Source organism: Ylistrum balloti, unplaced genomic scaffold, assembly GCF_031769215.1.
Source record: "Ylistrum balloti isolate Yb309-2 unplaced genomic scaffold, AGI_CSIRO_Ybal_v1 Utg370668, whole genome shotgun sequence".
Lineage (NCBI taxonomy): Eukaryota > Metazoa > Mollusca > Bivalvia > Pectinida > Pectinidae > Ylistrum > Ylistrum balloti.
Genome location: NW_026782404.1, coordinates 309,356 through 323,162, shown reverse-complemented (window position 1 = coordinate 323,162; position 13,807 = coordinate 309,356). Strand labels below are relative to the sequence as shown.

General features: G+C 36.5%; 1 protein-coding gene across 1 annotated transcript; it reads right to left on the bottom strand.

Moving 5' to 3' along the window:
• LOC132557394 (tectonin beta-propeller repeat-containing protein 2-like) lies at positions 1–13,658 on the bottom strand. The gene is made up of 17 exons (XM_060221892.1): positions 13,590–13,658; positions 12,164–12,463; positions 11,753–11,881; positions 11,050–11,181; positions 10,377–10,543; positions 9,716–10,155; positions 8,409–9,164; positions 6,486–7,776; positions 5,841–6,062; positions 5,411–5,549; positions 4,990–5,188; positions 4,395–4,484; positions 2,455–2,685; positions 1,700–1,893; positions 1,194–1,284; positions 366–515; positions 1–177 (listed from the first exon to the last, which is right to left on the bottom strand). Exons 2-17 carry the CDS (start codon positions 12,443–12,445, stop codon positions 14–16), a joined length of 4,677 nt encoding a protein of 1,558 aa, XP_060077875.1. The 5' UTR covers positions 12,446–12,463; positions 13,590–13,658; the 3' UTR covers positions 1–13.
• Positions 13,659–13,807: the final 149 nt, after the last annotated feature.

Sequence of the window (13,807 nt, the reverse complement as noted above, 5' to 3'; positions counted from 1 at the left end):
TTATAGAATTAACTCAGACGAGTTCCCAACCATCATCACTGGAGGTACTGGTACCGCGCCTGATGTGTTTTTCAAGGAGTGGATCACTGCCTGCTCGTTTGCGTAATAAAAACCTGGTCCTTCGCCTATAGATGTGCCCTTTCTGATTGATGGCCCATATATCATCTAATGCTGAAGCTGTTACGATAAAGAATTCAGGTAATTACTATATATCATAAACATAGGATCTAGGTAACAAAGAATTCAGGTAATTACTATATATCATAAACATAGGATCTAGGTAACAAAGAATTCAGGTAATTACTATATATAATAGGATCTAGTTAACAAAGAATTCAGGTAATAACTATACAGGATTAACCTACTAGATATATGTATGAAGATTCCAGGAACTTTTCTCCAGTAGTTTCCAGTAGGGTTCTCTGGTGTGACACCATACCGACACAGGATCTCTCCAACAGGATTCAATGCCCAAACATTTCTCTCACTCATGGTTATCTGTTGGGCCAGTGTTCCTGTAAAACAATCCTCAACTTTGACCTTTCTTTCTTTTATTACCTTAATAAGAACCGAAAGAGGTCAACTGAAACAATTTCGATACAGTAAAACTTCGGAGACATCCTTTCCAATGATATGTCTGGGTACTGATGGGTAGTCAACGAATCTGTGCATGAAAATCCTATGCATATATTTTGAATTGTAGTTTTATGAATCAAAATGTTGGAACAAGAGGCTCCAACAGTTTATCATCATTAATTAAGTTTTTATTTTGAAATATCTTCCAAGCTTGTGAAATAATATGTGATATCTAAGCACATCATCTTGTGGTCACAGGATCTAGAATCCGACACTTAAAAGTCATAGCTAATCTTTTGTAAACCAAAAGACTGAACAAAGATACATGGTCCTAATAGGATTCTGAATACACCTGTAAGTAAAGCTCTACAGCAATGACCATCGTTGACATCAAAGTCATTCTGAAGATGTCATTGATGTTCACCTCGGGAATTCTTTAATTAAAATAAAAATGAAAAGAGTCCTAAGAGAGAGCAACCAGGTGGTACTTTGCTATACGCAGCTCTGCTCCATCAGCACAAATCTCTATTGTAGACCATGTGTACCTATCTGAATGATTTGTCAAAAGTTATCAATCTCAGATATGATAAGTTATAAAATGAAAGAATAGAACCTACCTGGTACATGAACCCAGTTAGTACCAATAGGCATTCTGTCTGTAATACCTGTCCTGGTGTAAACCTGACGACGATTGTCTATAGCCCACACCTGTAAACAATCATGCATGTACTGGTAATATTATAGAACATTATTATAAATAAAACTGCTTCATGCAGTAAAAACTTTAAAGTAGTACACTTAACTACTGTGAATTGTAGAGTAGGTGTTACCCAAGTTTTGACTGATTGAGAGAAATTCCTAACTGAAGCTGGAGAGAACCCTGATCAATTAGCTTTAAAGCTTTTAGTTGTGTAGAATTTCCTCACACTCATCTATACTTTTCTTTGTTGATGAATATTTATGAAACTTAGGTCAGGACTACTTTTGATTTCTAGCTAGAATTCAGTCAATTTTGAAATGAGATACCCTTACTACTACATGGCATCGGATATCATCGAAAAATCAAAGTAATTTTCATATCATTGTTGTTCACTTTTACAATGGATATCACCCCTGTACATACCATCCAGTCCTTTGGCCCACTACAGATTTGTATAAAGGTTGTTCCGCTGGCCCCCGAGTCCACCGGAAGCCAGGCCTGTGTTAGGGAGTGAGAAGAGGGTGCCTTTACACCGATTCTCTGGTACACTACTCCATCACTATCTAAAGCCCACACATTTGTTTGTCCACATGACACACTCATTAGATGGACATCACCTGCGAAAGCAGACAAAAATGGAGAAATCTTTATAAAGGAATTTAAAAGAGAGTACAACAATACTGGTTGTTGTCTTGTTCCCAATTTGATTTTATAGATGAATTTTGAAATACAAATTGTTCTGAGAAACAACATTAATCTAAGATAGAAATTTATATTGTAAAATATTGCATTTAGAAACAACAAGCTAGATCTGCTATAAAAATAATGACTTAAAAATAACAAATTTGATCGTGAAGGATTTTGTCCCATTGCCAGAATCGTTTTCAAGAACATGTACAAATTTTTATCTAAATACTGGAATCTAATTTCTTAGAAGCATTTTTCATTTTTCATGAAGATATATTTATTTATATATTTATTAGTTATATTATACTGAGTGAATGGAATTAAAAAGTTGAAGCTCAGTATGGTAGTTACTGACATACATGATTTTGTGTCCATGGCTATATGTCCAATAAAATTAATTTGCATTATTACAAAGAATTCAAACTGAAGAGTAGGTTGTTGAGATAAGCTGATATGAAACAATCCAATTGTTTTATAAATGACCTCCTTACCAAGCTGAAGTAAGTCCAGTTTGATCCACTCAGTACCCTGAGGACAGTCTGGTCGGATTCCACCTCGTATGAAGACAAAACCATTCTCTGTGAGTCCCCACACAGCATCAGGACAAGCACTAAGCCCCACAAGTCTGTAACGGGGTGCCGGGTTTTCCACACTCTGTGTGTGGCCTGTAGTGGGTGACAGTGTGAACACATCACCGTTAGGCTGTACACACCACACAAGACCTGAACAAAACAGTAATCACAATCTTGGTTTTAGTTTACTGAGGGAACAAGGAGAAGACACCATTTTAAAGGAATTTACTGTATTACAAATACTGAATTTTATTGCTTTTTAAGTATTCAATGGTCATAAGGAATAATTACAGCTAACAAACGTTTGTCCTTTTTAAAATCAGAAGGTCCATCAAACAGCAATCACATAGCTATGCCATGGACATGTACATTAAGATCTATCATTGCTAGTTTAATAGTGTGGCTTTCAAGATTTTGTACTTATCTTATTTCAGTTAGTATTCTATCACACAATGACTTAATTGCAGATTCTTTACTATCAAGAAAATGGCCAAATGATCTGGTGCCAGTGATGTTTGGATTAGATAGAATCCACCTATAATTAAATCATTACCATTGTTATCATATTCTTAATGGCCCATCACCATAGGAAAGGCCATGACTGCCAAAAAAAAAGAAATTGTTTGATATTCATTTGCAAATGAAACTTAGATCTTTTCTCTTCTTTTCTCTTCTCTGTTTTTGCTCTTAATGATAAGAAATTTGAACATTCCTTTACAGAAATAGTGATAATAATCTTTACCTGCCAACACAACACAAACTATTCTCCTTGATGGAAGTCAAAGGTCAAAATGTAGGTCAGTGACCTTTTTTTTTTATATATATATGACAAACCAATACATCAAAGTGAACCTTTACCCAAGGCATTAAGTTCCAGTGACTAGTAGACAAACTATTTGTTTAAGTCAAAGGTTGAAATATATGTCAGAGTGACCTACTATTACTTCATGACACACCCATTCACACAGGTGAACCTACACCCCAAATATGAAGTTCCAGTGACAAATAGTGCAGGATGACAGAGGAGACAGCGAATAAGCAGACAAATGGACGGATCAAATGCAAACCTAAAGTCTATCCTGGTTCCTGGTGGGGAACTAATTAATAATGCTAGACAATCTATGGGCTATTCCAATAAATCTTTAAAGTAAGGGTAGACATGATCAAGCTGTACAAGATAAAGGAATGTTGTAATTCCATCATATTATGAGAGGGTGTATCACATAGACAGTGGAAGAGGCCACTCCATATACAAGAATTACATGTAATCTTGTTTCCATGCTTCTCCATTCCATCAGGATTATATAAATATATACAAAGGGAGAAATCAAGCTCCATGTAGAGCTAAACTAAAAACTTGGAACAATTAATTAACAAAGTTCAATGAATGGTAAAGAGAAGGTGAAATTCAGAATTGGAGAAATGTGTTGGAATGATCATTTCTAGTATATCCCAGGTCTGGATATTATAGCTAATTTACCTGGAGGGAAACATAGCCTGGTGCAAAGCTAAATAGAAAACTTTGACATGGCCCAATTAATTAACAAAGTCCATGTAACAGCAAACTTCAGGCGAAAATCAGAATCAGAAATGTGTGTTGGGATGATCAAAGATCTATATATATTTCAAGTTTGTTATGGTAACTTAAAAAGCTCAACACAACACTAAACTGAAAACTTTATCATGGCTGAATCAATTAACAAAACTTATTAACAGCAAACTTGAGGTGTATAGTTTAGAGTTAAACACAAATGTTGATGCTGCTGCCACATAATACCTAAGTCTTGTTTTGGCAACTCCATTGCACACCAGACAAAAAAAAATGATCTTTGTCAATGAAAGTAGGAGTATATGGTTACCGTGTTCCTGGTCCGATACTGAGGCTGACAGGAGCTTCCAGGCAATGGAGGAGGTGAAACCTGCCATGTTCACCTCCCTCCAGCTGTGACCTGTTAGAAAATGTCAAAGGGCAAACAGAATAAATTTCAAAAAACATTTTGGGAAAAAAACTTAAAGAAGGTATGATAGTCTTGTCAGTGGTATGAAAATTAGTCAAATATTCAGTTCCTATTCTAAAGCACCACAGAAATACATCAATCTCAGTTTTTGTTTGGCAAATATGACATTGTGTTCAAACAATATAGACTATCAATTTTAGTCCAATGACTAAGTCATAACAAACTGTGTGGCCATTAATGGACTTCAAGGATTTGAAATATGTTTTGCACTTTAAGAAACTTAACAACCCCATCTTCTTAAAATGTCTGAAGACCATTTTGTGTTATAATAACCTGATCTTATTTAGGAAAATCAATCACAGATGGTACACTCTATAAAGATAAATGCTTTGCATCTAAAACATTGAAGCTAATTTTATCCCATCTTCTATATGATCCAGGCAGGCTTGTATATGTGACATTTCCTAGCCTAGCTCCTACATGCGATATACTCTACCTTGTATACTTCCTCTACAGATCTGTAGTGTATTTTTGAACTCAGGACACACCCAGACACCTCCCTCCCCTGCGGTGATGAGTCCTCCACCTTGTGTACTGAGAAGATGAGCTAACTTCTGAGGGTCAAATTTCCTGGCAAGTGACAGTAAAGAGTCCATAGCTGTTTCATCCTGGACAAGTATTTCACTGACCGGTACCTAGGAAATAAAACAGCACTAGACAATGCAAAACTGACCACTAATTATTGTACCAATACTGATGTGCTTACTTAATAGAACTACATGTTTTTTCAACAATAGCAATATTTTCCTGGTATCAGCTCCTACTTGCACACATTCTGAGTTAAAGAACACCTAATAGTCAACACTGCATGGACAGTCAATCTCAGGGTAAAATATGTTACGTCATCGAATACATACCTGCCACCAACATTCCTGACCCATGGGTGTATCCATGGTTACTCCAGTAATAAACCAGATCCTGCCTAACAGATCTATTCCCCATCCAATGTTTTTATCTCCAAGAGCAACATATGAGAACATGGTATCCTCCCCAACACTGCAACACAACACGATTATACATTCACAATTACTTGAAACTATTTCACAATAAAAAAAACCTGAAGAATTTTAGATTGGAACAGGAACATAGCATTGTTGTTTTAGACAGCACTAAATGCAGGAATTTTTTTTAACAATGTGAGTAGACACACATCTTTCTTATCTGAATCAAATGGTACTTTACATAAAAAAGGAACCAGTAAGTAATTCCCTTAAACTGACAATATTCTAAGAATTAGAGATTTGGAGAAAAAAAAAGAAGTTTATTATAATCTATATATATATTTACTGGTCATTATGCTGCCAGGTCTTGCCTGCTGGACACACATCACTGACTCCCTGTCGGTACATCAGCTTACACTCTTCTGTCACTCCCCACACAACTCTGTCCTGACAAGCCACCTGCCTAAATCTCAGCGATTCTTCTCCTGGGACGTTTATTGACTTAAAGCATGGCCGATCCATGGACAGTCCATTTTGTATCATTATTTCCCCAGATACCTTTACATACCTGGACAGTAATTAAATTCAACAATTGTTTAAAAATGAAAAACAATTCTATGTATAAATATTTTTATCAGATGAAATAACCTTTGCATTTGTTGTTTATAATATCTAATACTAGGGTGAATGTATTTGTGAAGAACTTATTTATCTAAAATATCCCTGACTACATCTGAAGAAGCATGGCTTACTGAGAGGTTCATACCATTCTGAAAATAATCGTGTGAGATCTTCAACCATTACATGTTACTTTGACTCTGAAAATCCTATCAGTTGTCAAATATCATGATAAAGTAAATGCAAACCTGATATATTGAGGGTTCACAACATATCTTAACACACAAAAGTGAATATGGTTTAAAACCCCTGGTGACTGAATGCTGATGTCAGCAGTATGAGATCTGTCCTTAACAAAACCAAATTGTCTTACCAAGCACAGTTATTGTCTACAGCCACAAACAGCACATTACGTACAGCCTCAACCCACTTCATGCCTTCTGGATGTCTGGTAGTAATTTTAGTGCCTGCATAAACAGTATTCTTGTAAAGTCGCCACACAATAAATCCTGACCTTGAAACAGCAATCTGATGGCCAGGGTCCTTGATCTTCTGCCATTTGAGGCGCCCTCCCTGTAGACTACTGTAATACACATTACAGCTCTTGTCTACCACCCACACATGACTGTTACTGATAGCAAGACTTTGAAGGTTTCCTCCCGTTGTTGCCTCTCCCCAGTTATTGATCAGGGACTGTGGTATATCCTCACTAGGGTCGCTTATCTGTTTTATTTCCTTTTTATCTTTCATCTTTGAGGAAGATAAGCCTTTTGTTGGATCTGATGGAGAAGGAGTCAGACCACCAGTTTTACCATAAATATCCTCCATTGATGCATCTGGAGTCTTGTAGGAGAAAAATTGTTGTGTGTTATTGACTAGGTCATCCATCTTATCCTTAACAGTTTCTGAAGAGGTTTCCTCTTTCTTCTTTACTGAATATATACTGTCTTCCTCCTCCTCCTCCTCTGACACTACTGAGGGACTCTCGGTAGTGGGCACTTCCTTGGAATCTAGAATTGTACTAGATGTGAGGATTTTTCCAGAAGAGTCAAGTGAAAAATGAGGAGTTACTGCTACATCAGAAGAGGCTGTCATTGTAGTCATGGTTACACTAGAGTGTAACAAACTTGCGTCAACTTTGTTTGCACATTCAACAGTCACACATTTCTTCTTTGGCTGTTCAGTATCAATTTCATTAATTTGCATTCCAGGTGTCATACTACCTCCATGGCAACTATCCTGTGTATCGGTCACATCATGCTCACTAGTATTCACCTCTGCTGGAATAGGACTTGATTGGAGCCCTGGACTTTCAGCTCCTGAAGTCTTTGTCTCAATTTCTTGTCTGCCAACAGACATATTTACATTCAAACTTTCTAGATCATCTTTCTTGTGCGCTTCAGCCTCTATTGCATCCTGGGTCAGCATGGATTGCCCAGGAAGATCTGTCAGTGTTCTCTCAAATGACTCCAGCTCTTTGGACATTTCTCTGAATTTTTCTACATCATCTGGTTCATCCATGATGAGAGGTTCATAGACAGGTTCCTCAGATTTACTATCTGGACTGATAGATCTTGAGGATTCTTCCTCCTGTTTATCCTCCGGCTGGAGATCGGGACTTACAGATGTCACTTCAGTTCTTTGACTCTGCGATTCCCCTTCACCTGTACATAATAAACAACATGTTAAAGGCATTAAAAGGACAAAGTAAATAATGCAAGAATATGAAACACAATCCAGGAATAAGAGGTCTATAAGACCTGTAATATTAACTTCATTTATGAAGCGGAATATAAACAAAACTGATTCTGTTTCACCCAATGACACTTTTGTCCAAATATGGATCTTTTGACTAATCTAGACTAATCATAAGAAAAATTTGAGGGCAGGACAATGAACACAGCACCATCCAATAAGATCGTCTGTCTTGTGGACAAGAAAAACTTAAAATCCTTTTTGCTTGCAGAATATAAACATCTGTCTCTAGAATTTTTACTGACAAATTTTCTAAAAAAAAAAAAACAATAATATCTATTACAAATTTTAGATAGATGGTCACAGACAAATGGGACAAAAGTTTCTTGGTTTTTCTGTCGATCATAACTGTCTGTTATGCAGCCTTACTCATTTTTTTTTATTTGTAGAAATTAAGTTACAAAAGGGATCACTTCCTTTTAAAATTTAAACTGAATTCATTTGAGAGATATAATAATGATAATAAATTGTCACAAAGATATCTATGAATATAATGCAGCAATAGTTAGTGTGGCAATGTCATGTTTCACATCATACATACCATCTTTCTCCTTTGTAGCTTTTTTCTTTTTCTTTCCTTTTTTGTGTTTATGAGTGAACACAATATCATCACTTGAAGTCTCATGTTTCAGAACTTTATCCAGTTTTTCTATCATGAATTTGGGTTGGGGACTTGTTGGTTCCTCTGGTAGTTTAAGGTTCTCGTCATTCTGTGACATGGAATCCAAATTATCCTTCTCACACTGCTGACTTGACACTTCTACTGTACCAAAAGTATCAGTACATATCTCCTCTGATTCATTATCAGACACAGGGTCACTTAAGAATGGATTAAATCGTCCTGTGTAGGGACTAGATTTGTAAGTATATGGTTTATCATTTGACAAATCTTTTGCTTGTGGGGGAATTCCAGAAAATATTTCTATTGTGGGAAGGTCTGGAGAATCTAATTGAACAACTGGTGGCAAGATTTTACCGGGACTAGGACTGTCAGGAGTTCTAAATTGGTCAGTTCTATCTATTTCCTGTGAGTGACCTTCCATTTCATCATCATGTCCAAATCGATCCATAGAAGAGACAAGATGAGACACAGAATTCTCTACCCCTGTTCCGGCCACTTTAAACTTGTCCAGTACATTTGTTTGAAAGAACTTGAGTGGAGATTTGGATGGCTTGTCAGATTTAGGCCTGACATCTGGGTCTTTAGTATTGTCTGTGCTGCCTTGCTGCAAGTTTTTGTTCTTAACAGCATTGGCTGCTAGCTGTCTTTCCCTGACAAGACGCTCATACACACTCTCTGTGGAAATGCAATGATGAAACAAAATTTTTTTTTTTCTTCAAAATTATATGACTGATAATTCAAATTACATAATCATCATCTTAATGTGATATGGACACACTTTCTTTTGACTAGCTAGCTTCTAGTTTGATCAGATTGTATATCACAGTACTATAAAGTGTATAACAGTAGTCTGATGAAGAATCTAATAGCCAATCACAGTGCTGTATCATATTCCAGCAGCTTGATCAGAAATATGATACAAATACACTAAGGTTTCCAGTTAATGTAACTTTATACTAGTAATGTTTTCTGATATCTCACTATGGAATATTCTTTAACTAATTTCAGAACAAACCCATTACTAGCTAAAACAGAAATACAAATTATGGACTCTTTTAGGTAGTACATTGTTGCAATGTTCCAACAATATTCGTTTTTATATGTGGTATAAATATGAATATATCAATATTGTAATAATTAATTCCGTCACAAAGCTGGTGATTGTTCATTATGTAGAAACAGCTAATTTACTGTTACATTTTCATATCTGTTGCTCCCAAACCTACCTTGTTTTACTAGAGGCTTCAAACCAAGTCTTACTACATTTCTGCTTGTGTTCCTACGTAAAATAAAAAGGTCATCCTTGGTGACTACGACACCTACGAGGATGCCAAGTCGTGCTTGGCTGGCTATGACTGTATTATTGTCAGGGTTTAGTAGATACAAATGGCTGCTGGTCCATGTCACCAAGTACTTTTCCTGATACAAGAGAAGTGTTCCAAACTGCTGGTCAGAAGACTTGAGTTGTGATCTTGTTTGACCCTCGTATGGAATTATTGGGATGTCACGATGGGGCTGAGACAATATGTCTTTGTACAGGTTAGTGTTCAATACAACGCCATTGATTCCTGCTTTCCAAACACGCAGACCAGGACGAGCAGCGTACAGCTGTGCATCTTCAGGTCTACAGAGACCAGGGATGAAACAGGCCCCAAAGTTACCTAGTCTGTAATAAACAAGATCGTAATGACTGAAACGAGTATATAATTATATATCTTATTTTAGTGTTGACACTGTTAGCTACATCAGAATGGTTTTCAAAATCCTCTATCTACTACTGCTTCATGTGTTACTTTAACATTTTGTACGTCATAACAATGCATCTATAGTTTTCCTCCAGGTTTGAGACTTAGAATGTATCAAACATAAAAGTCATCCAAGACTTACATTTTCCGGTCCTTCTTGCCAACCTGAACAAGTTTGTTATCTGTGAGTTTGGGCCTGTAGACGAAGGAGCGGTGCAGTGTGGAAACCAGCAAGGACTTGTGGGCATGATGGAGCTGCACAATCTCCGACTGTTTCTCTTCATGTGACACACTTGACTCACAATGCCTCTGTACAGGTATATTGACAACAAACAGTTTTAAGTTCTATCTCTCTTAAATTGTTCAATGATGTATTTGTTGTACAAATCTATCTGAAAGTAAACCAATATTTTCTGAAGTCTTGTTTATTGGATAAGGGAACTAGTTTGTGTGAAAAAAGTTTGACAGCCATCTTTTTTTCACTCAATACAGGATAGAACTCTGGATTGTTTACAATGTATACAATGTTTTAAATACAGGATGGAACTCTGGATTGTTTACAATGTATACAATGTTTTAAATACAGGATGGAACTCTGGATTGTTTACAATGTTTTAAATACAGGATGGAACTCTGGATTGTTTACAATGTTTTAAATACAGGATGGAACTCCGGATTGTTTACAATGTATACAGTGTTTTAAATACAGGATAGAACTCTGGATTGTTTACAATGTATACAATGTTTTCAAATTTAATGGACAGTTGGACTAACAATACAATTCTGTTTGGATAATATTTTTTTTAATGATTTACCTCATAAAAGTCCACCTCTGTACAGACAACCAGACCTTTCTTGTCACCACTGAACAATGCCATTCCATTGAGACTCCAGGAGAGACAGGTGACACTGCTGTGGTGTAAATTCCGCACCACAAACTGTTGAAGCTGTGGGAATAAAATGTTCTTGGTAATCCAATCCGAACCTAACAGAGCTAAGTGTATCTGAGAATTCCAGCTGGATGAAACCAATGTAAATGCTGCAGATGCAGTGGAAATTTATTAGATCAGAAATACTAATCTGATTGTCTCAAACTTCATCCTTTAGAAATGTTTCGTCACATCCCATTGTTATATTACATTGATAATTACATGAAATAGCTTGATCTAAGACTGACACTTGATTATATGACATCTGATGACAAACCAAAGCATTTAAAATTTACACTTTATTTCTCCACCAAGACACCACCTAGATAATTACATGAAAGGACAAGATATTATGTACACAGACTTTAAGGCCAAACCAGCCATTACCAGAAGCCAAGCTGGCCTAATGTCTTTCTAGCTCGATGTAGAAGAGACTTCGGAAGCCTGAATCAGAAAACAATGCAAAGTAAGTAAGATACCCAATTAGTTTACAGTGAAAAGAAGAAAAATACTAATGCAGCCTGTCTCTTATCACTTAAAGAAGATCTGAGGAGACATACACACAGGTTGGAAGGTAGTCATCACTAACTTGTTTATTCTGCCCCGGTAATGTGGATGGCAACTGGAAAATGTAGATAATTCCACCATTTGTTCCCATGGCAACCTGGCTGTCTAATCCTTTATGCAGCTGTACAACACTAACAGTGTCATTATTAGACTGAAAATGAAAATATCCTCAACAATATTTTTGGTAGGATTAAGGATTTTGACACACATATAGGTATACTAAGATTCGTCATGCAACGTTACATGTCTGTTGTTTAGAAATTTCTAATTTCCAGCCTAGCATACACTGACTTAGGAACTTTTGGCATCAACCGTGCACCTATTGTGGTCAAAAGATGTAATAAATGAAGACTAATGGAATGCACAATTTGGACATCATATGATCAAGTAAAAAGAAATTGCTGGGCCCATAAGGCATTGACTTGTTCCTTACCTCTGTCCTGAGTTTGTATTCTACAGTACGTTTTTTCTGGTCAAACACAAAAACAAGGCCAACATTACAACCAAGAGCTATATAGTCTTCATTAGCATCTATACAGGAGAGAACCAGATCACATTGGGTAAGCATCCCTTTCTGGGCCTTTCGCGGAATCTGTGACAGCAATTCCTCCAAAGGTTCATGTTCACGAATGGCTGACAACTCATCTTGTGTTGTTTCAGTGGGTGTTACAGGGTCTGGACCCTTTGGACTATCAGATTTCACTTCGGTTTCCATCTTTTATAGAAGGTCATTCTGGTAAAACAACACATTTTTATATGAAGTGTCTATATTGTCAAATTAAAATAGGTTGTTTAGAAGTATTAAATTTAAATCCAAGATCATACACAGAATCCTGGTGAACGATCACATGCTTATTGTAACTGGCTGTCACAAGTTTATAACACCTCTGTTCCATCTACAATGTAGGTCTACATGTACAACATGTTATATAAGTATATGTCACCAAGGCATGGAAATGGGATGAAGTTCATAATCTTTTTATTATAATATCCCAACATAAAAAACCTACTAAGACAAGGCAACACATACACTTTCAATATCTTTAGAAACGACTGTCATACATGTAAAATATACACATCATCAGTACTGCATTGTCAATTTATCAGGCTTTTATACGGCAACAGGTGTTTTGCAATACCTCCATAACTGCAAATGTGTAGTGCTTCACTGCTTGTGCAGATGTCCAGCAACAGAATGAATGGTAGATGAAGAGAGATAATAGAAAGCCAGAAGAAAAGTGATGTAACCAGGTGTCAGAACGCAATAAGAATGCAACGCCAGTGCAAGCGTTGAAATGTTGAGATGACCATGTCACATTGAACTGGTTCAGTTACACACTACACATTCCACTGGACCTGTACACACACAGTGATGTAAACAACATGACACGCAAGCACAGTAACAACACATACATGTACAGAATACATATAAGCAAACTGGTACCGCAGGAGGTATACTATATATACATATTACATATAGATAATATAAAAATGGCACCTAGATTACATATATACCTGTGCAATACTTAAGTTCTAATTTGTGTACGTGTACATTACTTCATTTCTATGGTCCTGTAACTTTATTCCATAAACTACATGTATATCTGTGTTTAACATGTATTTACACAGTACAAATGTTAAACTTTGTAAATTACGTTGAAGGAACAATTTCATCGATGAAGGTTCACTAATTTTATGACTTTTATATTAGATTTACAAACTGTAAGTACATGCTCATATTGTCATGCTACGATAGAGGCCTCTGACACTAGTGACAGCTGCCTCATAAAGGTTTCCTCATCTGTTCTCATCACTCATACAACTGTTGCTTGGACTACCATATCGGAAGTCGACTTTACCTGCGTTGACAGTCTGTGTTGTTTATTCCATGCTTCCTAAATAAAGAAAATCTTCTGGAGTGTAGTCGATAGAGTTCAAGGTTGCCGTACCTATTCTTGTCCCGGATACTTTGTGCGTAAACCCGTGACTGTGAATTGTGAAAAGGTTTTTCCAGATGGATTTAAAGAAGTCATGAAAAGTCCCGAGGCTTCCGAAGGTATCATGAAGTGGAGCTGTC

Coding starts and splice junctions, on each gene's coding strand:
- LOC132557394 (XM_060221892.1), bottom strand. CDS start 12,445: ATGGAAACCGAAGTGAAATCTGATAGTCCAAAGGGTCCAGACCCTGTA. Junction 9,165..9,715: donor GAAGCCTCTAGTAAAACAAG/GTAGGTTTGGGA, acceptor GCATTTCCACAG/AGAGTGTGTATGAGCGTCTT. Junction 5,189..5,410: donor GTCAGGAATGTTGGTGGCAG/GTATGTATTCGA, acceptor TTTATTTCCTAG/GTACCGGTCAGTGAAATACT.